We start from the raw sequence: 27,975 nt of genomic DNA, 5'->3' as shown, positions 1-27,975 counted from the left end.
GACTATTTTTTATAGATATGGTAGTTCGAATTGCTTTCACAAACTGACAATTCAAATTACACTTTTTTTTTTCTCTCTCAAGAAACTCCAATAACCTAGGGTTCTTCCCGTTACCGATCTGTTCATGGCAGAGGAACCAGTAACTTCAACTGCATCATCGCAGTCCTCATCGCCGGCGGCTCCTCTGGGGGCGTCGGTGATCCCGATAGTGAACAAGCTACAAGACATCTTTGCGCAACTTGGGAGCCAGTCCACGGTCGAGTTGCCGCAGGTGGCTGTGGTTGGAAGCCAGAGCAGTGGCAAGTCCAGCGTGCTGGAGGCGCTTGTCGGGAGGGACTTCTTGCCGCGAGGTTCCGAGATATGTACGCGGCGACCGCTTGTGTTGCAGCTGCTGCAAACTAAGAGGAAGTCTGACGGCGCCGACGAGGAATGGGGGGAGTTCCTACACTTGCCTGGCAAGCGGTTCTATGATTTCTCGGAGATCCGGAGGGAGATTCAGGTACGATACTTTTTTACTTTTGCGGTTACGAGAAAGTCTCAAAGGACGCAGGAGACTCGGTTGAGATTGTAGTTAGGTTCTGTTTCAGCGCCATAAAGAAAGAACTGAAGATGCATTTGACAATGTCCAATCCTCATGCGAGACTTAGACGGTTTTGCTGGGGGGGGGGTCGATGAAACAAATTGAAACTAAATTATAAATTATAAGCTCAATACATTGATTTTTTTGAGTATCTAGCCGAACTTTTGTATGAATTCTGCTGTTGCTAACTTAAGTTAAGGAAAAAACCATAGAGGAAAGCCTTTATGATTTGGTAGCAAATTAATACTGTTTTGGTTTGTGCTTTTGTTTCGGCAACTTCATATTACTACCAGGGGGGTGTCTCTCTAAAAAAAATAAAATAATGAGGGGTATCTAACAAAAAAATGTTTGATTAATTGAGTTGAAGAGATTTTGCTGAAGTAGTTGGCTGATAAGAAGGTCATGCTGCTCATATCACAGCAAGCAGAAAAGGCATGAGAAAATATTTTTGGAGGACACTGGGTTACATATAGGAGAGAGAGTAAGTAGAGTAGATGGATTTCAGAAAATATGGAGTAAAAGTTGATGACCTGTTCACTCAAATCACGTATCCAAGAGAGAACTTCTTATGTGCTCATATTACTAATTTTTAAAGACGTCAAATATGGGATACCCTATGAATTAGTAGTAAAATAATTTAGATCCATGTGCTTGTGGATGTTGTGCAGTTACTTCACACTATACTTTAGAGATAAGGAATGATATAGTTAAAACGCTGGGTTAAATAACTGCTGAAGAGAAATAGAAAATCCTGTTAGAAACCCTATGCGCTAGGAAAATATATCTTCACTACTTGCTGAAAGTATCTTGTAGGATTATGAAATGTGGGGCAATTAGCTAATTTGAGTGACATTGAGAATGAAATTTTTATGCTACTTCTGTGAAAATTTGTAAGCGGATAGCTCGGAGGACTTGAGTAAGATGGAATTGACAAGAACAACAAGAACAGAATAGGGTAGATTTTTCTAGATATACGGTTCTTGTAAAATCACTTACTACACATGCCATGTGAGCTGCTGAAGCAAGATACACTGTGTCATGTACTGTCAACTATATTTTCCCTTTTATTGTACTGAAGGCCTTTTCAAACCTAAGTTTGGAAGCTTTTTTAGTTGCTCGGAGGTCTGGAAGTACTCGATGTCATCTCTTTCACACCAGCATGTGTAACATTGAGTGTTTATATAACTTAAAGTAGCTTTTAATATTATGACCACCCATCAAAAAATTTCCCAATTATTCCAGGCTGAGACAGATAGGGAAGCAGGGGGAAACAAAGGTGTTTCAGACAAACAGATCCGATTGAAAATTTTTTCACCAAATGTACTTGATATCACACTTGTGGATCTTCCCGGCATAACAAAAGTTCCTGTGGGTGACCAGCCCTCTGACATTGAAGCACGGATTAGAACAATGATCATGTCGTATATCAAACAGCCAACTTGTCTGATTTTAGCTGTTACACCAGCAAATTCGGATTTAGCAAACTCAGATGCACTTCAGATTGCTGGAAATGCTGATCCTGATGGCAAGTTCATATGTTGTTTTGGTACTTCTTAGACTGTTAACTGCATCCTGATTCTTCTGACTCTGGCATGTTGTTTTTTTTTTGGCAGGTAATCGAACCATCGGTGTTATTACAAAGGTCACATTTGAACTTAAAATATTGTTTTCCTGCTTTATGATATTTAATGTTTCAGTTACTGATAAGTTTTGCCATACCTCTCCTTGGCTTCAGTTGGATATTATGGACCGAGGAACTGATGCCCGTAATCTGTTGCTTGGAAAAGTGATTCCCCTTCGACTTGGTTACATAGGTGTTATTAATCGTTGTCAGGAGGTAATGCTAGCCATGTTACTTTTTTGTTGTAATGGAAATGTTTGTTTACTGAGGCAGCCAAGGGTTACACATAGTATCCCCCCTGCCCCTCTTCAATCCTGTATGTGAGTGTGAAACACTTATTTTTTTTCCTTTATAGAATCACAGTTTTTCTGTTGCTTATTTTGTCGTTAAGGATACTATGTATCACACAGCTTATTGTGCAAGAAATGTCACTGATGAGCTAGAACTAGCAGGTTGTTATCATTCTGTTGATTTTGTTGTATATGTGTCTGCAAAATCCTCCTAAACTTGGCATCTGGATGAAAATTTGGAGCCAGTGTAGTCAATTTTAATTGTGACAATGTAAATTAACCTGAATTCTGAGCATTATCGATTTATGATACTAGAAGTGCCATCTATTTATGCTTTAAGTACAAAGTGCAGTAGGTAAAACACCTTTAAGGGCAGCACATTCAAAAGAAGTTTCTCTCGTGGACAAGTATTGTGGGTTCTTCTGTCCTTTTTGCCCGGGAGATTTCTCACCAAGTCAATTTGATTTTGAACTTGGAGACAGTTTATCCTGGTTTGAGACGACATTCATAACTGTTTTAATTGTTTCTAATTAGCCCTAGGGTTGTATTGAAGCTAGATGGTTTGGCTGAAGGATCATGGTTTTGAACTTACTGTTTTACTGAGATTAAATGGTACGGACACTTTATGCTGTGCTGACGTATCATTATACCGTTACTGTTCATTTTACATTGAATTTTGAGTCTGTAATAATGCTTTTTTGGTGAAGATCTAATTTGTTTTTATTGTTTAACTTATGGTAAATTATTTTTAGGGGGAAGGTTAATCTCTTCCCAACCATACAAAGATGCAGGCATACACAACTACTTATACAGTTATACTGGATTAACTTCAAGTAGATGTCTACCTACCTTACAGGTTATGTTTTTGATATTTCAAATTGTTCTTAAATAGGATATCATGCTCAACAGGAGTATCAAAGATGCACTCGTGGCTGAGGAAAAGTTCTTCCGCAGCCGTCCAGTATGATTGCAATATCCTTAACCAATTGCAAATAATTTCATATTGATGTTTTTAGTGTAATTATTTTATATTTTTATTTCTTATGATGAACAGGTATATAATGGTCTGGCTGATCGCTGTGGCGTTCCGCAACTGGCAAAGAAGTTGAACCAAGTAAGACATCTAAAAATTTAGACCCTATATTTTTTGCTTGGAACCTTCATGTTTTTAACTTTCTTCTGGTTGGCCTTCAATGATGTGGATCAATACCTCCTTTCTGTTGTCTGCCACTGCCTTATTTTATGCTCAGGCGTCTTACTCTCTTTTGAATTTCCTTTTACATCTTTGTGGTTGGTCTTGGTTTTTAATTTCGGTTTGTACTTGTGATAATAAAATTTTCTCTGATCTGTCATGCTTATGGCTGTGCGTTATAATTTCATTTTCATCTGCAGATACTAGTACAACATATCAAGGCAATACTTCCAGGGCTGAAATCACGCATAAGTTCAACTCTGGTTTCTGTTGCAAAGGAACATGCAAGCTATGGCGAAATCACAGAGTCTAAGGCACGTAATAATTGTTTCAAGTTTCAAATGTGGTCCTACAACTTAGATGAAGGCTCTCTTTCTCCCCATCTCTGTAGAAAGACATGTTTGTTTGTTGTGCAATTTTTAAAGTTAGCAGATTGTTCTCACTTCTCAGTCACTTTTATGTGTGCTATATTTATATGCGTTTTAGTTATTTTTTCCATTCTTTTGCCATCAAATAGGCTGGCCAGGGAGCGCTTCTTCTCAACATTCTTTCAAAGTATTCTGAAGGTAAATTTAGTTGCTTATAAGTTTTTGTCTGTGTCTGAATTGTACCTCTTCTTTCATTCGGACGCTTATTTGGATCATATATCCTACATAATTTGCGATATCCTGTCCTAGCTCATCGATTCTGTTGTGATTTTTTGTTGTTGGGTCAGCATTCTCTTCAATGGTGGAGGGGAAAAATGCAGAAATGTCCACAACAGAGCTGTCTGGTGGAGCACGAATACACTATATTTTCCAAAATATTTTTGTTAAGAGTTTAGAGGTATGTATTTTGTAACCTTTAAAAAGTGTCCTTGAGCACTAGGTACTTATTTGAAATTCTTTTCTATGCTTTGTGTGGGGGGGTGCATGGTACAAGCTTTCACTTTCATGCTTTTCAAAAGAAATATTGACTACTATTATTTGGCCCAATGGTTAAGCATTCTTGTATTTTCTTGCAATTTTCTAATGAATATGCTTAACTTTTGCTTGGGGGTTCTCTATTTTTTCTTTTTGCAACAAAATTAGAAAAATATAATGTCTTGTAGGGAGAGAATGAAACTTGAATCATTTTATTTTCTTCAGCAGTCAAATGGAGTTATTGATTGGTGGATGTGGACTTTAATGTCATGATTCATGATACACGGTTTTATGTGGACGAGATCGTTCTCAAAATATTTGTAACAAGGAAATGATGTGTATTACTGTGCTTCTAAATTCTTGAGCTTTTAAATAGTAGTATAGATAACAAACTCAACCGAGAATGTATTTGGATACTTTTGCTTTGAAAATCCCTCCTGTTTTCTCTCTCTTTTTTTATCTCCACTGATTCATGGAATTGAAAATGATACTTGAATGAGTGTTTGGTTTATTTGAACATTTTCGACTAATGAAAATGATACTTAAAAGCATGTTTAGTCTGCCTCTAAAGCTCTTTCATGGCAAGGTTTTTCCAAAAAGGAAAAGAAGAATGTAGAAGATGTAGGCTTCTTTTTTCGAGGAAAATTATACTCTTTTGTTCTTTAAAATTGGAAAGCATAATGGTAAGAAAGCCAAAACTACGAATGAGATGAAGTGGCATCCCGTTGTATTTTGTCAACTGTTTCCTGTATAAACTCGTTGCAGCTGCTAATTTCAGTGCTATCAACCAGTTGACTGTGATCTCTAATGCAGGAGGTTGATCCATGTGAGGATTTGACTGATGATGACATTCGAACTGCCATACAGAATGCAACAGGTCCTAAATCTGCACTATTTGTACCAGAAGTAAGTATTATTATGTAATATCTATCATTATCTTCTTCATCAATCAATCATTGTCGTCATCAAAACTGCGCCTCCACTTTGCTAATTTGTGAAGCATGAAGCGTTAAAACGTGGATGAAACAGTTTATTTATCTGTTTAGTTATTTCAAAGATATTGCTTTCTTAATCATTTACTTTGTCATTGGCACTCATGTCAGTATTTTAAGCTACAGTGGTAATATTTATACTCAGAATCCAAGTACTTTGTCATTGGCACTCATCTCAGTATTATTTTAAGCTACAGTGGTAATATTTATACTCACAGAATCCAAGTAGTTTTTATATCGACCTTCGGCAACTACATGCATACCCACTTCCCTAAGGGGGGAAAATGAAAACGTGAATAAAATTTTATCATTGATTTATTCTTTTTATTTTTCCTTGTGCTAGGTGCCATTTGAGGTTCTTATCCGGAGGCAGATATCTCGTTTATTAGATCCAAGCCTTCAATGTGCAAGGTTTATATATGATGAGTTGATAAAGGTAGAATTATATTTCCATCTTTTGCTATGGTCTTGCCGTATCATCATTTGGACATCTGATGTTTCAATTACAATTGTTCTCTCTTCAGATTAGCCACCGGTGTCTGGTTAATGAACTACAGCGATTCCCTGTTCTGAGAAAGCGTATGGACGAAGTTATTGGTAACTTTTTGAGAGATGGTCTTGAACCCTCAGAGACAATGATTGGCCACATTATTGAAATGGAGGTATGATAGTAAATTAGTAACTGGATACCACAACTCCTAATGAATGCACCATCACTGTTTAGTTAGTAAAGAGCAAGGTTTCTTTTGTGATTAAGGGGCCCTAAAAATGGCCAACTTAACGTCATACTTGAATTGGATGAAGCTGCATCAGCTACTCACCTCTACCTCTGACTGTTTATGGGTATTTGTGTGTGTGTGTATATATACATATATATCCACGATCCCTGAATCACCATTCCATTATATATATATGTATGCATATTGGGATGGAACTCGTGAGCTTCTCCTTTGGTATTTTTTGATGCTGGCCATGGTCTGTTCCTTCTCCATGACATAATTATGTGATGAGCGTAACAACGATGCGGAGCCAAAATCAAGTACCTTAAACCTGTGATGACTATTGTTAAATGATCAAAGTTCCTGATTCTCTTTGGCTTCTCAGAAATTTTTTTAGCATTTGCTAGATTATATTTATTAAATTTCGTTGTGTTTCTAAATGGTTTCCATGTTTGTGTGGGTTCTTTGACTTTATCAATCTTTTTATGAACCTTTGGCCACTGATTACTTCTTACAGTAAACTCATATATACTTCTTAAACAACTTTGGATATTCCTAATGTGACAACTCTGTTTCAGATGGACTACATAAACACTTCTCATCCAAATTTTATCGGTGGGAGCAAGGCTGTAGATAACGCATTACAACAAATCAAGTCTTCCAGGGTTGCTCTTCCAGGATCCAGGCAAAAGGTAAATGTTCATTATGGCTTTTCTGTTGTTCTATGTTGGCTGTGTTTGTGTCAAGTCAGTTTACTTATTCTCTTTCCTTTTTCCTGTTCAGAAAAGGAAAAAAGAAAAGAAAAGAAGAAACATTGTTTCCTTTGTTATGTCACTTCTTTTGTTAATTAGGATGGTATGGAGACTGATAAGGTGCCGGCCTCTGAGAAAAGTCTGAAATCTCGGGCTATTCTTGCAAGACCTGCAAATGGAATTGTGCCTGATCAGGTTAGAGAATTTACGTCTGTGCTGGCAACCCAGTGTGTGTAAACTACTCATTTGTTATTGCAATTTATTATACAGTGCTGGGGAAATAAGCTAAAAATTCTGAACCGCCAATAACTAGAAGGTTGACCTGGTTTGCCTTGTTTTTGAATGGTTCACAGGGAGTACGACCTGCGGCTGATGAAAAATCTGCACCAGCTGGTAATATGTTACTTGAATAAATGACTTTCTATATCTATGTTTATCTAATATGTAGTATACGCACAATAATGTGCATGTACAAACTGGCACATGCATGCACTCAAAAAATGTGTTTGGAAGAATATATTCTGTATTTGATATTGGGCAAAATTAAGCGTTGGGTTTCCGTCTGTCCTTAAAGATTTAATGTGATGTAGTTGTTGGTTATTATCTTTCTTATGAAATGTCAAGCAATAGAATCATTAGATAAGTTAAAAACTTTTGAACAACTGAATATAATAGGAGCCCCAGGCGGTTCAAGCTGGGGAATTTCATCAATTTTCGGTGGTGGGAATGATAATCGCAACTATGCTAAGGAGATCCCAATAAACAAGTCATATAATGAACCGGTTCACAGCCTAGAGCAAGCTTTCTCTATGATTCATTTACGAGAAGTACGTTCACGAGGCTCTCTCTCTGACAAATTGCTGATTATACTGATGTAACATCTTATTTGTTTCTTTTCTTCTAAAAGTGCGGGTTTTTGACATTTATCTTAGCCCCCAACCATCTTGAGGCCCTCAGAAAGCCATTCGGAGCAGGATTCTATTGAAATTACTGTCACAAAACTGTTGTTGAGATCGTACTATGACATTGTTCGAAAGAACATTGAAGATTCCGTGCCAAAAGCAATTATGCACTTCCTGGTAAAATTTGGATTCTATGTACTTTCTTTTTTATCTGACCATTATTTGTTTCCCTGAAATAAGATGCAAGTGTGTTTAGGACATGCTAATTACACACACACACACACACACACACATATTATAAGTACATGCTGAAAATTCCCTCAAAAAAAGTACATGCTGAATCATATCACTAAACGTGTAGCTTTGTTATAGGCTGTCTTAAAATTGTATAGCGCAAATTGTTATGAGCATTGATCTGGAGAAGGGGCTCCAATGAAACATGTTGTGGTTGACACAAGGGTTTTGGAAATCTGAATGTAAATCAGTTTTTGAAGCCTTGAACAGATTCTCTGCAATTTGTTGATTTCCATTCTCTTTCTCTTTGATGCAGTGGAAGCATCCCATATTTGTTGAACATGGGTTTCTAATTGTAGACAATTATAGACTTGTTAGCATTATTTTATGCATGGCTCTCTGTAGTATGTATTTGAAATGAAAATGGCAAAATTTTACCCTTTTGGAATTAGGAAATAGTCTTGTAATCACTGTACATGTGCCTATAATCCTGCAAATGAGTGCCAGCTGTAATTCTCTAATTTACAATGTCTATAAATTAAGTTATGCCATAGTTTTGGACTGTGGGTCTAGTTATTAAAAATTTAAATATTCTCGCCTGCTATATCACTTTATTTTAGGGCACTATTTTGATTTTTAATTGACTTGATCTATAGGTTTTGTGACCATTGATTTTTTTGTAATAGGTAAACCACACAAAACGTGAGCTTCACAACATTTTCATTAAAAAGCTTTACAGGTAATGAGTTACTATTTGATTTTGTATCATCAGTGCCAGTGCACCATTTTTCTTCATCTATGTTAAGGTTGATTGTCCTATGTACCTTATGTTCTAGCAGAGAGAATCTGTTCGAAGAGATGTTACAGGAACCTGAGGAGGTTGCATCGAAAAGAAAGCGCACACGAGAAATGCTCCGAGTTCTTCAACAGGCATTCCGGGTAATTTTTTGTAGTATTTTGACAGTGAACTTACACTGTGAATTTAGAGTGTTGGTTTAAGTTAAATTATAGTTCTTACAAGAGCATTAGGGCAATGCATCGAACTTACCAGTGGAAAGACGGATTCCCGACTGCTGGTTCACTTCTGTATGCATTCGTGCTTGTGCATGTGTGATGAGTGTACTTTGGGTGACCTGTGTGTGCCTGAAGTTCTGCTAAAGGTTCCCCGCTGAATTAGCATCCTTACAACTTGAGCTGCTTCCTTAGGTTTCACTCCAGGTTGATCTCATCTCTTCCCATGGCTCTCCACTTCATATAGGAAGTACTAGGCCTAGCTTTCTTTGCTTGACACATAGGTAGTCACCACCCTTATAAACTATAGGTCCTCGAGCCCTTGACTTGGAAACGAGGAAACTACTCGCCTTAGAAGTCACCACCCTTTCCCTCGCAGCAGAGGTTCTGCAAGAAGTTTTGATTGCATGATTTCATTCACATCTCTTGCATATTGGAGTTGGTGGAGTGGTGGAGTTGCTATTTCTTTTCTTTGGAGAACAAATAGTCAATCAGCAGTTGGTGAAATAAATGTGGATGTTTTAGTCAGTGCAAATGGTCTTATTAGAGTTAGCTTTGACAGATTCTTCCAAATGTCTGCATGCCACGGTGAATATATTTGACAGTTCTATCCTTGTATATTGTTAATTGAATATACGAGGTTGTTGCTTGCAAATACTAAATTCTCAATTTGAATTTTCCAAACCATTCCCCATTCCCTGCGGGGATCCTGGTCCCCGCTTCCTGATATTTCGGCAAAATTTAAGGTATCTATTTCCCATAGTCAAATTAGAAGCTTCATTCTCCTGATAGAAATTAGAAGTTGAAGGCTGCCTTGAAAGAAAGAACTATTTTTAGGGTTTGAATGCATCGTTCTCCCATGCATTGCTTTTATTTATTTTTTTTAATTGTTAATGGCTTTTCCTTGTTCAGTCCTATAAGGGTAAATGGTTTGTCTAACTCTTTCTTATTTACTAGACATTGGATGAATTGCCATTGGAAGCTGAAACAGTTGAGAGGGGATACAGTGTGGGTGCTGATATGACAGGTTTGCCCAAGATTCACGGTTTGCCAACTTCAACAATGTATTCTCCCAGCAGTGGTATGAATGATTATTCCTACACTCCTCCCCCCAAAACCCAGAAATCTCGAAAGGCTTCTCACTCAGGAGAGCTGCAGTCACATTATGCAGATAATAATGGAAGTGGGCGTTCGTACATGACTGGTAGCTATCCCCAAGTTGATTTGTGAGCCGCCCTTTTGAACGCGTGAATTGGTCAGCATCATTACATTCATTTGTGAGCCACCCTTTCCATATTTCTCAAGATCATTAAATCAAGTCTTCCTAGTTGGCTAGGTTGGAAATTAGTTTTCTTAAGAGCTAGAGATCTGCGCGCACCGCATATCTTTGTTTTTATGTTTCTCTTGAGCATTATAGGCGGGTTATAATTGCCTTATTCTATCTGGCTCCAGAAAGAATGATAGGGAGCAAATGATCTCCTTTCTTGTCAGTAGTTCATATATTTATATATTTTTTTGATGAGTTTCTTTACAAGGGGACTCATCACTGGTTTTAATGTTTTCTAGCCAATATTGTGGCTAATACAAATGGTCAGTGTCTCTTGACAATTAAACTCAAATGTCAACCCCAAGCCAGCCAGCCAGCTAGTGTCTTACTTGGTTATCTGTACAGAAGCTATATGGTATTGGATTTTTAGGGTTCTCTATATCTGAATAAATTGATGTGATGCCTGTTTTCCTCTAATTTGGATTTTTAGGGTTCTAATTTTTTTAATTTTTCGAAAAGAATTTTAAGTTAAAAAAAGTAATTAATTTTCTGCTTTTGAACGTAGCTAGCTGGAGTACTGCTTGCAATTGGTATCCTGATAAGATTGAAGAGGACAAAAAGAATTTTGGAATTTTAATTTAATATAATCATTTTTCCAAATAAAAAATTCTAAATATTCTAACTAATGCTGTGAAGAATTCTGAATTTAGCTAATGCCGTGCAGAAATCCATTTCTCCAATTATTGTTATCCAATGAAATACCCTTCATATGCTCATTTGGATTACTAAACCTACCAGTAAAGATATTCCTGTATATATATATATATATAGGTCAACACCATGCCATGCATCAAATCTATGAATTAGCAGTTGCTCTCATAATTTTCACTCCTTCCTCAAACCACGTCGTCGTCTTCCATTCTTTCTTTCTTTCTTCTGGTTGCTTCTCTGATTGATATTAAGTCAAATCAAGCATGGTTTACACTAGTGGTTTTAGTGAACTCCCCCCTCTAGGGTACCGATTCGTCCCGACACCGGAGGAGTTGATCACTTACCATCTCCTCCCGAAAGTGACGAAGGTGGACACATCAAAACTCTACTCCCCCATCAAAGATGTGGATGTTTATGGCAACGATTACGTGTGGATGAAGGAGTGTGGAGAATATGATCGATGTCATGCTCGAAACACTCGCTATTACTTCACTATCTTGAAGAAGAAATCAGATACCGGAAGCCGCTTCGAGAGGGGAACTCTCACCGGTAAATGGAAGGAAGAAAGAGATGATATGATCGAAGATCCTAAAACCAGATTGCAAATAGGGTCAGTTCGTAGCTTCTCCTACCAGCCCAAGAATGAATACAAGAACATGAAGGAGATCAAAGATAGGAAGTGGAATATGCAAGAGTATCGTCTTGACGGGAAATACAAAGACATTGAAGGAAGCTCCACTCTTGTGTTGTGTCAAGTCAAGGAGACTACAAGGCCAAAGAAGAATCACAGAAGGATCAACACTACTCCTCCTCCTCCTCCTCCTCCTCATAATTATCAAGAAGTAGAAGGAGAAGTTGTCGATGATGATGCTGAGGATATGGAAGCTTTATGTGCATTAATAGATGATGCCCTCATGGAGGAGTTTGATCAAAATCCATCGTCCTTAATTTGATAACCTGGAGGAGAGTTTGATAAGTCTTGTTGTTTAGGTTTAGGGTTATGAACATATAAGAGTATTTGACAAGTAAGCATAAATTGTTTGCTAATGTCAATATGTCGACATTGTATATATTGGTAGAAAATATATTTTAATTTGTAAACCTTTTATTTAAGAAACCCTAGTTGCTAACATTAGTGTACATAAAATAATCTTTTATTTCTCCTTATATATATATTGAAATTGTTATTTAAATTTTTTAGTACGTATTATGTTGAGTTATTTGGTTTAATTAATACAGAAAATCATGTGAATTAGGTATAGACATACGTATAGCAAAAATCCGTAATTATGTAGTAGATTTTGGTAATCAGGTGGAGTTTGATTTAATTTAATTTTCTTAATTTCTTTTTATCCAACAATGTTGATCGTAATTTGATCTCTTTGATTTCCATTTATACATAGACGTAGATGTTTTACACAGTGACTTTTATAGTTAATTACTGTTGTGCAGTAGTAAGTAGTAGTAACTAACAAAAAAAAAAAAAACTAACGAGTGGTGGTTTGGTTGACATTCGGCTGAGTTAGACATATGTGTGTCAAATATTCGATTTCAATGAGAAGCAAACTTCTCAATGATATTTTTTTTTTAAAAAAAAGAGAAAATTACGTTAGGGTTTCAACCCGAGCCCAGCCTGTCATTCTAAGCCCATTAGCCCAGTAATGTGTCCAGGCATAGCCCATTAGGGTTTCAACCAGAGCCCAGCCTTGAGCTTGGGAGTATAACAGTTTGGACTTTGGGCCCATACATCTTAACGCGGCAAGAATCGTTTTAAGGAGTCCGCGACCATATCGCATCTTCTCCAAACAAAGCTTTAGCTTTAGGTTATCTTCTCCTTTTTTTTCTCTCGATCTGAAGCCCTAGATTTCGAAATTTCGACTAGATCGGCCATGGGAAACACGGAGAAGCTTTTGAACCAGATCATGGATCTCAAATTCACGTCTAAGTCGCTGCAGAGGCAGTCGAGGAAGTGCGAGAAGGAAGAGAAGGCGGAGAAGTTGAAGGTGAAGAAAGCGATCGAGAAGGGCAACATGGACGGTGCCAGAATCTACGCCGAGAACGCCATCCGTAAGCGCACCGAGCAGATGAATTACCTCCGCCTCGCCTCCCGTCTCGATGCTGTTGTCGCCAGGCTCGATACTCAGGCCAAGATGACCACCATCAGCAAGTCCATGACCAACATCGTCAAGTCGCTAGAGTCGACCCTCAACACCGGTAATTTGCAGAAGATGTCTGAAACTATGGATCAGTTTGAGAAGCAGTTTGTCAACATGGAGGTGCAGGCAGAATTCATGGAGAGTTCGATGGCTGGTTCTACCTCGCTGTCCACCCCTGAAGGTGAGGTCAACAGCTTGATGCAGCAGGTGGCAGATGACTATGGATTGGAGGTTTCAGTGGGGCTACCACAACCAGCTGCACATGCAGTGCCAACCAAGGCGCAGGAGAAGGTTGAAGAGGACGATCTGTCAAGGAGACTTGCAGAACTCAAGGCTAGAGGATAAAATGTATATAAGAATCAGGTAATATGCGAGTCTGATTTATCAGTATGTGTTGTAAATTTGGCTAATTTTGGATTGAAGGGTTTGGGTACTTTCTACTACTTGTTAAATATGGATGTTTTATATTTGTGGCATAGTAAGCTTGAACTTGGTGATAAGAGGGCATATATGCTCAGCATTGCAAGTTATTTGAAAAAGTTGAAGCGCCTTAAATTTTCTTTTTTTGGTTGATTTGAAGTTCCAATTTCTTCATTTGTAATATCTGGGACTGAACTCATTAGATGGGTCATTGTCATATGACCCACTCTGATATTCTTTTCTACCAAGAATGAACTCCAGTTCTGTTGCTATCAAGAATGAATAATATTTTACTTTATGATTTGTGCTTTTGATTGATGATTTTGCTTTGAATCCAGGTTTCATGAGCAGTCACTAGTTATACTGGTATGAAATTGGATTTTTGTGTTGTTGAGTTACATACTTTTTCATGTGCTTCCTTCAAACCCCAGTCTATCTGACTTAGCGTCTTGCCATAGATTTGCATTCTTCCATATATTCTTGAGATGAGTTTTCAGCTTTGTATATTGGCGTGTCTGAAATTCTTAAATACTTTTCCACATTACTTTTCTTAGGACTTGTCTGAGTGGTCAACCATCTGAAATCTTTTGAGACGATGATGAACAGGTTCTACCATGTGTTGTATGGAGAGATTGTTGTCAACTAAACAGTATTATTAATTTACACCTTGTGCCTAATATGTTGCTCTAAGTTGTTGCCTGGAATTTATGTTAAGTGTGATTCATGTTGCCATTGCCACATTTTTGCTTCTGCAGTTGCATGAAGTTCAAGGAAGGAAAATGTATAATTCTGTGATCTGAAAAGCTATTTGCCTTGGAAAACCTTTTTTGGAGCTTCTCTTTCATATACTTAGGAATGGATGTGCTTGCATCCTCTTATAGTGTCATGAAGTCTATTTAAATCCAGTTTGATCTTTGCATCCTAGATTTACCATATTTGATTGTCTCTAATATTGTTTACTTGGTGCATTTTTGCTGCCTTGAAGCATTTGCTAAAATGGTATGCTGTTGCAATGGAAAAATATTCACTCTTAGTCATGGTTTATTGGTTTTGATTTATTGCTGGAACCGATTTTCTCTTCCTTTATCCACTTTGACTCAATTTGTCACAGTTTGGTATGCTAAGCAGTAAGCACTAGTTAGAATATGCTTTCATTTTGAATTTTGATAATTTAATTTGGTTCTTTATGCACTTCCTGTTAGCACCCTATTAGTATTTAAATCATCAGCCTGTGAATTTGTCGACTTACAGTTGCCACATTAGGCTGCAGTTCGACCACATCGATATACATATACATACCTTGATGACCTACTTGTATTTCCACTCTCTGATTTTAATCTGGGGTAAAGAAAGCAATCTTCTGCTGCTTCTACCATCTATATCTTTTAGTTTAGTTATAATGCCAATTGTTTCTTGATGAGCGCTATATACACCTCACGTTTTACTAAGTGCATTCCAAAATCTCGCCAACGTGACCAATCTTAACACACCCTATTATCCTTATCATACAACGCCCACACCTTCTCCTGCTCTGTTCATCTCCCTTCTATCAGAAACCAACCAAAATTCAAAATCATCCGTTCATCTTCATCTTCTTTTTTGGGTGCGTATAATGTTCTTGTTTATTCTTGATCCTTTTTGTTATTATGAAAGTTGTAAACGAACTATTACACTCTCAAGTATATAAACAAGACAGGTTCAATGCATGAAGGGAGTGGTTGCATATCCATAATCTTACTGACAAGCAATAGATTGGAAATAAAAGGACCAGAATATCCACGTCTTCTCAACCAACTTCCTCTTGGCCTTGATCTTCTAAATTCAGAATACACGTTTTTTGAACTACTTAATAGGTGTAAAATCTCGGGTCGTCAGCATTGAATTTGTCACAAGAAGATATTTTAACTAGTTGGTTCGAATTTCCAATCAGAAAATATTATAAGTTAATATTATAAGTTGTTGATTTGAACTTCTGACCAGAAAATATTTTAAGTGGTTGGTTCGAACTCTCAACCTCGTAAATCTGAAGAAAAGGCTTTCGCCAAGTGGTTAATGTTGTTCCTGCTGCAGCAAATCATCTTCTAGACAACAACTTATGGGATGAATTATACGGTAATAAGAATTTTCCCATCCCATATGTTAAGCTACTACCAATTTTATTCCAAAAAATCTAAAATAGCAATGTTATAAAAATCATGCTGGATATCGATCCAGGCAAGGGATTATGTCATTTGTTCACTAGTCCAACTAGTGAATCATCGATCGAATCGCAGGTTTAATTAAAGAATGACAAATATATTAATATTAAAATAAATACTATAATAAAGTTATATGATCATCCATTTAAAAATCTAAAATATAAAATAAAGTTCACATAACATATCTAATAGAGAACAATACACTCAATACATATATAAATCAAGTTTCACATCATAATTAACAATATATAATAACTAATTGAAAAGATATTTACAAATAATTTTAAAAATTGTATGATTTTATTGGCACGGTTCAATGGTTTTTATGAAAAGTCGTCCGGTTTGATTGGTTTATTATGAGTCACTTACATAATTGATATTTTAACAGAACTGTTCAGACTTGGTGATCGGTCACTGATTTTATGAATGAGACCACCTATTTGAAGCATTCCAAATTTGGAATTCTTACATTGTTGTATAATTCAAATTAAAAGAATATTTAGAGAGAGTTGGGCAATTCAAATTCGGAATTTAAATGGTCCAAAGTATTTTTTAGTCATTTTTCCTTGTCTCAAAATAAGAAAATAATCGTATCTGGGTATATAATATATATATACACACAAGTATATATACATACACATACATACATACATATACATACATACATACATATATATATATATGATGTGACTGAGGAGAGAAGTTAACTACAGCTTTAACAAACAAAACGGCACTCCCATCTTCGAAGAAAAGAAATCCAATCTTTCCCGCGCTATCGAGAAAATGAAAATCTGCCACTCTTTCTCTCTCTAACTTTCTCAAGAAAATCTGGCATTATGCGGATCAGGGAAACTCCTCGAAGAAGATTGCCTCCCCGTCGTCCCATTAATCCGACCCATGCAAGCTTATTCTTTTTGGTTGTAATCTACTTCATTGGTCTCTGCTTATTCGTCTATTCCTTTATTTGGCTACCTCAATTTCACACCATTATATGGCGCTATCGCAAACAAATTCGAGATCCCGATGTTATTGCCCCCAAAATCTTCAGGTCTGATCCGCATCAAGTCCCAGATTCCGATCTTATTGCCGCCGAAATCTTCAGGTCTGCGGAGGGATTCGAGCGGAAGTACGAGGAGATGGAGAGGAAATTGAAAGTGTATGTGTACAGTGAAGATGATGAATACCCTGATTTATATTTCTATCCGCCTCGGGTTGTATTTGGAAGATATTCCAGTGAAAGTTTCTTCTTTAAGAATATCAGGGAGTCTCGGCTTAGGACTTTTGATATTGATGAGGCTAATCTCTTTCTTATCCCCATTTCTTGTCACAAAATGGTAGAGAAGGTGAGTTCATCAACTTGTAATTTATGTGCATAATTATTGGGGTTTCTTTGTTTTTCCATTGTTTTCTTGAGTTAGATTATTGTGCATAATGGGTTTAGTCATGATGTTATGTTTCAAGAAAGAACTGGCTAATTAAGAATCTCTAATGAAATTTTAGGAATTTTCATTGGCCAGTCATTTTGCGCACGCAAATTGAAGGTTGAAATTCAATAGAGTTCTTGTATGCAAAATGCTTGATTTCGGTCATTGTAACAAAACGTTCATCTGAGAATCTGAAAATACTTCTTGCAAGCCTTGAGGATGGGAAGGAGAAGTTAAAAATACAACATGGAAAAGACTTACGACTCTTTAACATATTTTTGTATCTTTCTAGTCTCACTTTCTCAGTTTCTTGCACACCTTTGATGCACATCTTCCTGGGTGCAGGCGTTTTCTGTTACGAGAATGACTACTATCATCGAGAATTACATTCATAGATTAAGCTTGAAGTACCGCTACTTGAACGTAACTTCTGGTTTTGATCACTTTTTTGTGGCATGTCATGAGAATTGTGTAAGAGCTAGTAAAAAAGTATCTCTTCTCATGAACAACGCGATTCGAGTTTTTTGTTCACCATATGATGAATCTGGATATATTCCGGCTAAAGATGTCTTACTCCCCCAAGTTATGGAGCCATTTCATTGTGAAGATGGTAGGAATAATGACTCAGAGAACAGGTAAGAGTATCTGCTTTATATATGCTTATCCTTGAATTGGTATGCTTAAAATTATCTTTATATAGGATCACTGGATCAGTAATTCACTTAAAGAACTAGTTTGTTGCATCTTTATAAGCTCTTACGTTCTTTTGTTAGCCCAAATTCATCCTCCGGACAGTATTGCAGGGAACCTTGCCATATATCTAAAACCTGTCTGAATGTTAGTCTGACTTGTCTTTATAAGCTCCTATATTCTTTACTGAAATTTCTATAACCTAACATTTACTGTCACTCTTATGCTCTTTAATTAGCCAAAATTCAGCCACTTCATTTAGGTTTCAGCTGCACTTTAAAAAAATGTTTTTATTATGTGTTTCAGTTTATGAGGTGAATAAATTTTAGATCTTCTTTGATGGTCACAAAAGTAGAGTCTTTTATCATTCCCTCAGTGGTTTAGTTTGGTACTTAACTTATCCCTCCTTATCTAACTTCGTTTGGCTATCTTCGCTTCCAATTTTTAGTGTAATTTGGAAATTGATCCTTAGGTCTGCAAATTTGCTCTTGTATTAATTCTTGCAGCTTCTAAACTGTCCAATATAAATGTATACTGTGGTTATCTCTGTTGCTTTATTTAATATGTTTTTTTCCTTGCATTGCAGGACAATATTTGGTTTGTGGGGAGGACCTACGAATTCTTATATGCGACAAAAAATGAAAGAACTTTTGGGGAAGGACCCAGAATTTGATCTGGGGAAAATTTCCTACCGAGAGAAATTCGTTAGGTCTAAGTATTGCATCTGTCACGGTACAGCCCAAATCGGTACCTGCATAGCGGACTCAATCTATTGTGGATGTGTTCCTGGTAAATATGTTTTCAATATATACCCCATTATGCATAATCTTATTCTATAGATTAGTTATGGCCTTTCTGTTTGCTGTTTTCAATACATTTTCACTAACTTTTAATACTGCGTTAAGATAGCACTTTTGATAAAAGGAATGAATTTTGGAAAAACTGTTGAGTCTCATCTTATGCAGGATAGCAACTAAGCAGCTTCTGTTTCTCTATCTCAGCAAGAAGCCTCTGTTGTTTTTCTAAATACTTCCATGTAACTTCCTGCAGTTATTTTCTCTAGCTACTCAGAGTTACCATTCAATGATGTTCTCGACTGGGACAAATTTTCCGTAGTAATTCTCAACGAGCATGAAGTCTACGTCCTGAAGGAAAGACTAGAATCGCTCACAGACACACAGTATTTCTCACTGCAGGAAGGGACACACAAGGTAAATTAGTGTTCTTACCGGAAAGGCAATGAATCGATGTTAAAATTTCTTACCTGTGTGTGTGTTTTTTTTTGTGTGTGGAATAATTAGGTTCAGAAGCACTTCCAGTGGAATTCACCTCCAAAGAGATATGATGCATTTCACATGGTGATGTATAATATCTGGCTGCGTATAGCGTAGAAACTAGGAGTTGCCAGAATGTGATCCTCTGCTGCTTATTTCTTCACACCTGAGCAGCATCCATCTCTGTACAGATTGAATAGCAGATTACAGATTGTACAGCATACAAGTAGAACTGTCATACTTTTACTAGGAATACACTTTACAAGTTTCTTTTTGAGTTTAACATGATTTTTGATAGTTGAAGAGTTAAGTCTGCTCTCTGTTGAAGCAATTGAAGAATCATGCATTACTCAAGAATAAGTTGAAAAGTTTTATTCCAAAAATCTAAGTAGGTTTGCTATGTTATCTATTTGAGTAGAAACCAACTTATTCATTCAGCAATACTCATTATTTTTGTCAATAATATTAACATAATCATCCAACTTTATTTGATTCTGCCTCATCTAAAATAGAATAATCCAACATTAATTACCAAGCCACTGGAGTATCAAGAATCCCAACTCATATTTCAACATCACGGTATTTTTTGAATCACTTGGGGAAGGTCTAATTGGTTATTTCTCAGCATTTAAGGCGTATGGTGTCCGAGGTCAGAAGTTTAAACTAACCAGTTGAGATATTTCTTTGTGGAATCTTGATTCTGTGGGTTTGTCTCATTTTCGGGCTTCTACCCGCATGCGTTTCAACTCATTTTTACATGTTCTTAGTGTGGTGTAGGTTGTTCTAACGACCCGAAGTCTACGCTCACTTAGCTATCTGAAGGGATGTTGAATTGAGTGATTTCTCGATTATAAAAGAAATTAGGGTATTTTTTAGTATAGTCCAATCTTCGAAAGTTTTTGCCTCACTTTCGAAGGAGAAACCTATTCGAAGCAGTCCAAATTTAGAATTCTTTATTGCATAATTCAAAATTAAAAGTATATTTAGAGAGAGCTCGGCTATCACAATTTGGAGTTTACATGGGCCAAAGTTTATTTTTTTGTAATTTTTCCTTTTCTAAAAAAAAAAAAGAAAAATAATGATATCTGTATATAATATATACATATATATATATATATGTATGTATGTATGTATGTATGTATGGATATATGTATATATGGATGTGAGTGAGGAGATATAAACAACAGGTTTAACAAACAAAACGGCACCCCACTCTTCCAAGAAAAGAAACCCAATCTTTCCCGCGCTCTCGAGAAAATGAAAATCTGTCGCTCTTTCTCTCTCTAACTTTCTCAAGAAAATCTGGCATTATGCGGATCAGGGAAATTCCTCGAAGAAGATTGCGTATCCGTCGTCCCACTAATTGGATCCATACAAGCTTATTCTTTTTGGCTGTAATCTACTTCCTTGGTCTCTGCTTATTCGCCATATCCTATATTTGGCTACCTCAATTTCGTACCATTTTGTGGCGCTATCCCAATCAAATTCGATATCCCGATATTATTTTCCCCAAAATCTTCAGGTCTGCGGCGGGACTCGATCCACATCAAGTCCCAGATTCCGATATTATTGCCCCCGAAATCTTCAGGTATGCGGAGGGATTTGAGCGGAACTATGAGGAGATGGAGAGGAAATTGAAGGTGTATGTGTACAGTGAAGATGATGAATACCCTGATTTCTATTTCTATCCGCCGCGTCTTCTATTTGGAAGATATTCCAGTGAAAGTTTCTTCTTTAAGAATATCAAGGAGACTCGGCTTAGGACTCTTAATTTTGATGAGGCTAATCTCTTTTTTATTCCCATTTCTTGTCTCAAAATGGTAGAGAGGGTGAGTTCCTCAACTTGTAATTTATGTGCATAATTGTTGGGGTTTCTGTGCTTTTCCATTGTTTTCTTGAGTTAGATTATACTGCATAATGGGTTTAATCATGATGCTATGTTCCAACGCAGAACTGGCTAATTAAGAATCTTCATTGGTACTGTTAAGATGTAAGTTACTGTATAAATAATCCTGGCCATCATTTTTGCGCACGCAAATTGAAGGTTGAAATTCCTTAGAGTTCTTGTGTGGAAAATGCTTGATTTGGTCACTGTAACAAAATGTTCATCTGAGAATCTGAAAATGCTTCTTGGAAGCTTTTAGGATGGGAAGGAGACGTTAAAAATACGCAATGGAAAAGACTCACAACTCTTAACATATTTTTGTATCTGTCTAGTATCACTTTCTCAGTTTCTTGCACCCCTCTGATGCCCATCTTACTTGGTGCAGGCATTTTCTGTTACAAGAATGGCTACTATCATCGAGAATTACATTCAGAGATTAATCTTTAACTACCCCTTCTGGAACAGAACTTCTGGTGCTGATCACTTTTTTGTGGCATGTCATGAGAAATGTGTAAGAGCTAGTAAAGAAGTATCTCTTCTCATGGACAACCCGATTCGAGTTTTGTGTTCACCATATGAGGATGCTGGATATATTCCTGCTAAAGATGTCTCACTCCCCCAAGTTATGGAGCCATTTCATTGTGAAGATGGTAGGAATCATGACTCAGAGAACAGGTAAGAGTATCTGCTTTATATATGCTTATCCTTGAATTGGTACGCTTTGAAATTATCTTTATATGGGGTCACTTGATCAGGAATTCACTTAAAGAACTTGTTTGTTGCGTCTTTATAAACTCTTACGATCTTGTGTTAGCCCATATTCATCGTCCGGACAGTATTGCAGGGAAGCTTGACATATTTATTGTTGCCTAAATGCGTCCTGGATACTTTTATTTCTAAAACTGATCTGAATGTTCGTCTGACTTGTCTTTATAAGCTCTCATATTCTTTACTTATATTTCTATAACCCAACATTTCTTGTCGCTCTTTGTTTAACCAAAACTCAGCCACTTCATTTAGGTTTCAACTGCACAAAAAAATGTTGTTTATCATGTGTTTCAGTTTATGAGGTGAATAAACTTTATTGTTTCTAGATCTTCTTTGATAGCCACAAAGGTAAAGTCCTTTTATCATTCTCTCAGCAATTCGAGCGTGCCATATAAATCTCTGTGGTTTAGTTTGTATTAATTATTGCTGCTTCTAAACTGTCCAATACAAATGTAAACTTTGGTTATCTCTGCTGCTTTATTTAAGAATCATTTCCTTGTATTGCAGGACAATATTTGGTATATGGGGAGGACCTATAAATTCTTATATGCGACAAAAAATGAAAGAACTTTTAGTTTTGGGGATGGACCCAGAAATTGACCTGGAGCCAATTCCCGATCGAGAGGATTTCGCTAGGTCTAAGTATTGCATCTGTCACGGTATAACCCTAATTGGTACCTGCATAGCAGACTCAATCTACTGTGGATGTGTTCCTGGTAAACACGTTTTCAATATATACCCTATTATGCATAATCGTATTCTATAGATTATTTATGACCTTTCTGTTTGTTGTTTTCATTACATTTTCACTGACTGTTAACACTGCGTTAAGATAGAACTTTTGATAGAAAAGAAAGAATTTTGGAAAAACTGTGGAGTCTCATCTTATGCAGGATAACAGATATTGTGCCTAAGAATTATGATTAGCTTGGCCTTGTCACACATACATATGATGTAATTCAGAAGATATCAGAGGTTTTTACCTGTGTATTTATATATTCAGATCAACTATATACAAAATAGATTGACATAGAAATCTTAACTTCATGATAGAACTAGAAATCAGACCTATTGTTTTGTGAAAATTGGATTCTCTAAGGGCATAAAAAGTCTTCAAAATGACATTCCTCCATTTAGCAACTAAGGAGCTTTCTGTTTCTCCATCTCAGCAAGAATCCTCTGTTGTTTTTCTAACTACTTCCATGTAACTTGCTGCAGTTATTTTCTCTAGCTACTCAGAGTTGCCATTCAATGATGTTCTTGACTGGGACAAATTTTCCGTAGTGATTCTCAACGAGCATGAAGTTTACGCCATGAAGGAAAGACTAGTATTGCTCACGGACACACAGTATATCTCACTGCAGGAAGGAACAGATAAGGTAAATTAGTATTCTTACTGCAAAGGCAATGAAACAATGTTAAAATTTTATAAAGCTTTCTTTTCCAACACCTGTGTTTTTTTTTGTGTGTGGAAAAATTAGGTTCAGAAGCACTTCCAGTGGAATTCACCTCCAAAGAGATATGATGCATTTCACATGGTGATGTATGATATCTGGCTGCGTGTAATGTCGAAACTAGGAGTTGCCAGAATGTGATCCCTCTGCTGCTTATTTCTTCACACCTGAGCAGCATCCATCTCTGTACAGATTGAAAAGCAGATGACAGATTGTGCAGCATACAAGTAGAATTGTCATACTTTTACTAGGAATAATACACTCTACTCAATGCAAGTTGTACCAATTCTTTTTGAGTTTCAACATGATTTTTTGAGAGTTTTAAAGAAGCTTAAGGGAACTCGCATCATAGTATCTTAACAGATCCTTTATTTTACGTATTCAAATGTCACTTTTTGACAGTATTTCTATTCAACAACAATTGCATGAACATTTTTATCATAAATCTCTACAATATTAAAATATTATTTGTCTACATTCAAAATTCTTAGAATGTGGTCGTGTCCATCACTTTTTGTTGGGAGGAGATGAGTGTGTAATATTATATTATATTTTATGGTTAGAAATTATAATAGTGAATCTCAACTTTCAAATAGAGATCTCAATCGTTAGTATTTCCATCTACCGAGTTGTATGTACATTTTATGTGTATTATGTGGGACATATTGAAAGTTTACAAATTCACTTAGATCTTGTGAGTCTAATTCAGTAACCTGTAAATAATTATGGGCCCTATCCAACTCCCCCCAAAAGGCCTTATTGAGGGGAGAGGAGGCTTGCTCCTATATACAAGCACTTTGCCTAATCTTTGACCGATGTGGGACATTTTGTCCAACACCCCCGCACTCGTGGATTGAGTATCTCTGCTCAAGACCCAACGAGTGGACTTTTTATCGAGGATGAATGCACACCTGCTTTGATATAAATAGAATACCAAACTGTTGAGATGTTTGTCATTTTGGTCTAGAAATTCTCTTTGACAAAATCTATATTTTACATATCCATAAGTCATAACAGAATGAGTCCCCGTCAACTTTTGATAACTCTTAAATCTCAAACAAGACAAAAGTCAATCCTGAACCAGTCAATTTATGCCACGTAGGACATGCAGCTAAGACAGCACAAAGTCGACCATAGCAGATTACCGAATTTTATATAATAGACTTCCAGGGTTTAACCCAACCCGACGGAGTTCCCTCGGTCTCTACAACTCTCTTTTTTGTCTCTAACCTTTCGCCGTCTTTATCAGCAGCCATGGCTCGTCGCAGCTCCGGAGGTTAGTTTACCTGCATATCTATCAATGTACGTGCTTTCAGATGTTACACATGTGCTCAGATATTTGGAATTCGATTGGATTTTTGAGGGTTTTTGCCATGTTTATCTCATTTTTGAATTCGGTTTCAATGTTTCGGTTTTCTGGTAGAAAGCGATAATCTTGGGCTTAATCTCACCTCGATTCGTATAATTTCTTTTGGATTATGGATTTAATTTGTGAGAGTGTTCTATAGAGTCCTCGTATGTAGATTTAGCTTTGTATTTTTCGTTACATAGCTATTAGAATAATTATCTGTCGCTTGTGTTATTTTTTTGGTATTGATTTTTTTGTTTCGTCGATTAGTTTTTGATTTGGGGATTTTAATTGGGAAAAATGTGTTACGTTTGGTGTTCAAGTCCAAAATGAATTCTTTACTTGTTTTAGGCCGCAACCCAGCTGACAGCGGAGCTTAGCAACAAAATAAATGTTTTTGGTGGACTTGTTGAAGGTTTCTTTTGGACATGACAGGTCACAGGCTGTGGACCTGTTAATATATTTTCATTTGGTCCCATGTCTGATTGGATATTGTATGCGGTGTCATTGCTATATGGGTTTGCGAATTTGAGATCATGAAAATGCTATTAAACTTGTCTGCTTCTTTCACTTCATTTTATTGTTCTCTTGGGGATAATATTCAGGCAGCATGCTGGGGTTCTAATATGTATACACAAGTTCCTATGTAGTTATTTGGTTTGATTGTTTTATCCTTTTCATGGTAGAAGATTCACCGCCTGTATTCTGTAATTAACCTTTTTTACAGGAAGGTCTGCCTCTCGTCCAGCTCCTCGATCAGCCCCAGCACGTAACCCTCCACAGACAGGTACTGTTTTTAGATATGTCTTTTAATTTTAATTTGCTTAAGTAGTTTTTTCTTGAACAGATGGGCAATTTCTTAGACTAGAGTGTTGTTAGTATGCCATTGAATGTTGTTGCTAATCTTTCTTTCTTTTCTTTTTGAATCAGTTAACCATGCTCCTCCTCCTGCTCCTGCTCAGGGTGGCAGTGGTGGATCTATACTCGGAGGCATTGGTTCAACCATAGCTCAGGGTGAGTAATGAAATTGCCTTTTTCTAAATGGACTTAAATATATGTTTGTGTGCTCATCTTTTTTTTTTTCCCCCAATCAAATCCACGCCTGAAACCTCTTTTGCCTTTTTTTTTTAATTTTTTTTTTAGGTATGGCTTTTGGTACTGGAAGTGCAATAGCTCACAGGGCTGTAGATGCAGTGATGGGCCCTCGCACTATTCAACATGAAACTGTGGCGTCTGAGTCTGCTGCTGCTCCTGTTCCCACTACAAATAGTGTTGGTGGATCTGATGGATGCAATAGTCAATTCAAGGCATTCCAAGATGTATGCTCTTTTTTCTCAGTTGTTACCTTGATATACTAATTTGATGTGTCTTCCAAACTTTGAGTGAGACTAGCTACGTACAAACAACCATTGACAGTAAACCTTTGTTATTTCGATCTGCTGGTTTGTGTTACTTGCATGATCTATTTTGTTCAACACGGAATTGTTAGGGAATTGATTGGTGTTGTGTTGTAGCATTTTGATTTTCGGTGATTGAGATTTAGTGTATCGCAATAATTGTAGATTCAGTTGAAGCAAATCTTCGGGGTTTTTTTTTGGCTGAGCTGGCTTACACTTATATTTAGATCAACAAGTTTTTGTTATCATTCAATAATTAATGTTGTGAAATATTATTTGTTGCCATTTCTCTCTCTGAATCTCGCTTTATTTTGACTCCTATGTATGTGTTCTAATTGTGCCTTTGGATTCCACCGTTTGTTGGAAGTAACATACAAACATGTGGCCAAGTGGTAGAATTTTAGAGGTGCAACATGTAGGTAGATCACATGTTAAATTTATGAAAGCAGCCTCTCCCCATATTATGTGGGGTACGGTCTGCGTACATATTTCATGTCTTCAAACCTGCCCACTGTGGGAGCATTGTGGATGGAAGTCGTTTATCTTTTGTTTGTTGGAACTTGGAAGTAGGAAATGGCACTTGTCGTTATACCTGATTAATTCCTCTTTTCTTGCAGTGCGTAAACAGCTCTGGAAGCGATATCAGCAAGTGCCAATTCTACATGGATATGTTGTCTGAATGCAGGAGGAACCCAGGTTCTATGATGAGTGCCTAAGTTCTATTGCTTGATTCACCATGCATTGGATGGATCATCAGCTTTTACCGGTGCTTCAATTATGTGGATTTTATGCTTTATGAAGATGATGATGAAGCTGTCTGCGGGCTTATATTAATAAACTCAATTATTGGGTCTCCTGAACATGGAGTTTGAAGTACTTTATGCTACATAATTGTTGAATCTTGAGATCTTTAATTTAATGTTGTCTTCTTGTTAGACTGCACCGTCTCTGGTGATGCTTGGCCTATTGGACAATGATTTATTTTTTGGCCTCTCTCATACCTTTAGACTACTTGGGAAGGGGAAAGCTTAGCAGTTAAGTAGCATTTCATAGCTGCTGATGTTAAGTTGAAGTTTGTAGTTCTTAATTACATGGTAGGCATGAACATGATTGAGGATTTATTTGGTTTCCTTGGTCCTGGAAATTGCTAGGATAAGAGTCCATGAACTCAGGTTGAATGTATGCGTCATGCGGAATTGAGGATGCACTAGTCTAGAAAGCTGGTTTGGACATCTTAGGCAAAGGTGTGAATATATTGATATCATTGGATCTGAACTGATTTTTTAATAGTTGCTAAATGGCCCAAATCTACTGTACTTAAGTAAAATATGTTTGATCATTCAACAATGATCGTCTAAAAGATATTTTAGTTCTTTTTGCACAATCCGGGGTCTATTCTAGGTGTGCCTATAGTATGGAGTATATACTGTACATGCAGGAATTTACAATCAATGGAATGTTGTAAAATGTTTCGGGGAGCGTCTCCATGGATGGCGTTGTGTAGATTGAACATGGTCGAGAGAGTACTAGGGGCGTCATGTGGAGTGGACATTATCGAGGTAGTATTAGGGGCATCGCATAGAATGTAGCCAAAGGACGAATTATGGAGTGTTTTCATGATCTTTTGTGGTGGTCTGGTGGTGTATTTACAGCGTGAAAGTGGATTATGGAGAGAAGGAGAATTTGTTCGCCTTGTGGTCTTGACTCTTGAACAAAGTTTTCATCTCCTTTGCAAAGTGTGAGACTCTCTATTTATAGGCATTTTGTGGGACCCATCAGATGATGTAG

At 36.9% G+C, this 27,975-nt stretch overlaps 7 protein-coding genes across 8 annotated transcripts; all 7 read left to right on the top strand.

Moving 5' to 3' along the window:
- Window positions 1–7: 7 nt before the first annotated feature.
- On the top strand, window positions 8–10,922 carry LOC119982764 (dynamin-related protein 3A-like). Of its 2 annotated transcripts, none has more exons than XM_038826306.1 (20): window positions 8–499; window positions 1,823–2,105; window positions 2,194–2,222; window positions 2,316–2,417; window positions 3,384–3,452; window positions 3,546–3,605; window positions 3,884–3,997; window positions 4,201–4,249; window positions 4,399–4,508; window positions 5,399–5,491; window positions 5,921–6,013; window positions 6,102–6,239; window positions 6,875–6,988; window positions 7,148–7,243; window positions 7,402–7,441; window positions 7,724–7,875; window positions 7,981–8,127; window positions 8,871–8,923; window positions 9,021–9,123; window positions 10,153–10,922. In XM_038826306.1, exons 1-20 carry the CDS (start codon window positions 125–127, stop codon window positions 10,423–10,425), a joined length of 2,493 nt encoding a protein of 830 aa, XP_038682234.1. In that variant the 5' UTR covers window positions 8–124; the 3' UTR covers window positions 10,426–10,922. The 2 variants fall into 2 exon arrangements, with proteins under 2 accessions (XP_038682234.1, XP_038682235.1); XM_038826307.1 differs by having other exon boundaries at window positions 125–499; window positions 9,024–9,123; window positions 10,153–10,425.
- A 514-nt stretch (window positions 10,923–11,436) lies between these two features.
- LOC119981947 (protein CUP-SHAPED COTYLEDON 1-like) lies at window positions 11,437–12,126 on the top strand. The gene has a single exon (XM_038825086.1). The coding sequence runs from the start codon at window positions 11,437–11,439 to the stop codon at window positions 12,124–12,126; it is 690 nt and encodes a 229-aa protein (XP_038681014.1).
- Window positions 12,127–12,963: 837 nt separating this feature from the next.
- On the top strand, window positions 12,964–14,019 carry LOC119981645 (ESCRT-related protein CHMP1B). The gene has a single exon (XM_038824719.1). The coding sequence runs from the start codon at window positions 13,063–13,065 to the stop codon at window positions 13,672–13,674; it is 612 nt and encodes a 203-aa protein (XP_038680647.1). The 5' UTR covers window positions 12,964–13,062; the 3' UTR covers window positions 13,675–14,019.
- Window positions 14,020–16,698: 2,679 nt separating this feature from the next.
- Window positions 16,699–17,323, top strand: LOC119981946. The gene has a single exon (XM_038825085.1). It carries the CDS (start codon window positions 16,784–16,786, stop codon window positions 17,321–17,323), a length of 540 nt encoding a protein of 179 aa, XP_038681013.1. The 5' UTR covers window positions 16,699–16,783.
- Window positions 17,324–17,719: 396 nt separating this feature from the next.
- On the top strand, window positions 17,720–19,666 carry LOC119981682 (probable glycosyltransferase At3g07620). The gene is made up of 4 exons (XM_038824771.1): window positions 17,720–18,006; window positions 18,648–18,850; window positions 19,112–19,272; window positions 19,363–19,666. The coding sequence occupies exons 1-4, from the start codon at window positions 17,735–17,737 to the stop codon at window positions 19,450–19,452; spliced, it is 726 nt and encodes a 241-aa protein (XP_038680699.1). The 5' UTR covers window positions 17,720–17,734; the 3' UTR covers window positions 19,453–19,666.
- A 907-nt stretch (window positions 19,667–20,573) lies between these two features.
- Window positions 20,574–23,783, top strand: LOC119983164 (probable glycosyltransferase At5g03795). The gene is made up of 5 exons (XM_038826859.1): window positions 20,574–21,164; window positions 21,606–21,895; window positions 22,496–22,704; window positions 23,207–23,367; window positions 23,470–23,783. The coding sequence occupies exons 1-5, from the start codon at window positions 20,646–20,648 to the stop codon at window positions 23,581–23,583; spliced, it is 1,293 nt and encodes a 430-aa protein (XP_038682787.1). The 5' UTR covers window positions 20,574–20,645; the 3' UTR covers window positions 23,584–23,783.
- Window positions 23,784–24,592: 809 nt separating this feature from the next.
- Window positions 24,593–27,129, top strand: LOC119983165 (hemiasterlin resistant protein 1-like). Its single transcript, XM_038826860.1, has 5 exons — window positions 24,593–24,718; window positions 25,518–25,577; window positions 25,721–25,804; window positions 25,934–26,109; window positions 26,805–27,129. Exons 1-5 carry the CDS (start codon window positions 24,697–24,699, stop codon window positions 26,901–26,903), a joined length of 441 nt encoding a protein of 146 aa, XP_038682788.1. The 5' UTR covers window positions 24,593–24,696; the 3' UTR covers window positions 26,904–27,129.
- The last annotated feature ends 846 nt before the right edge of the window (window positions 27,130–27,975 follow it).

The sequence above is a fragment of the Tripterygium wilfordii genome, chromosome 17 (assembly GCF_013401445.1).
Source record: "Tripterygium wilfordii isolate XIE 37 chromosome 17, ASM1340144v1, whole genome shotgun sequence".
NCBI lineage: Eukaryota > Viridiplantae > Streptophyta > Magnoliopsida > Celastrales > Celastraceae > Tripterygium > Tripterygium wilfordii.
The sequence above is the reverse complement of the archived record's forward strand: the minus strand, read 5'-3'. Positions and strand labels throughout refer to the sequence as shown.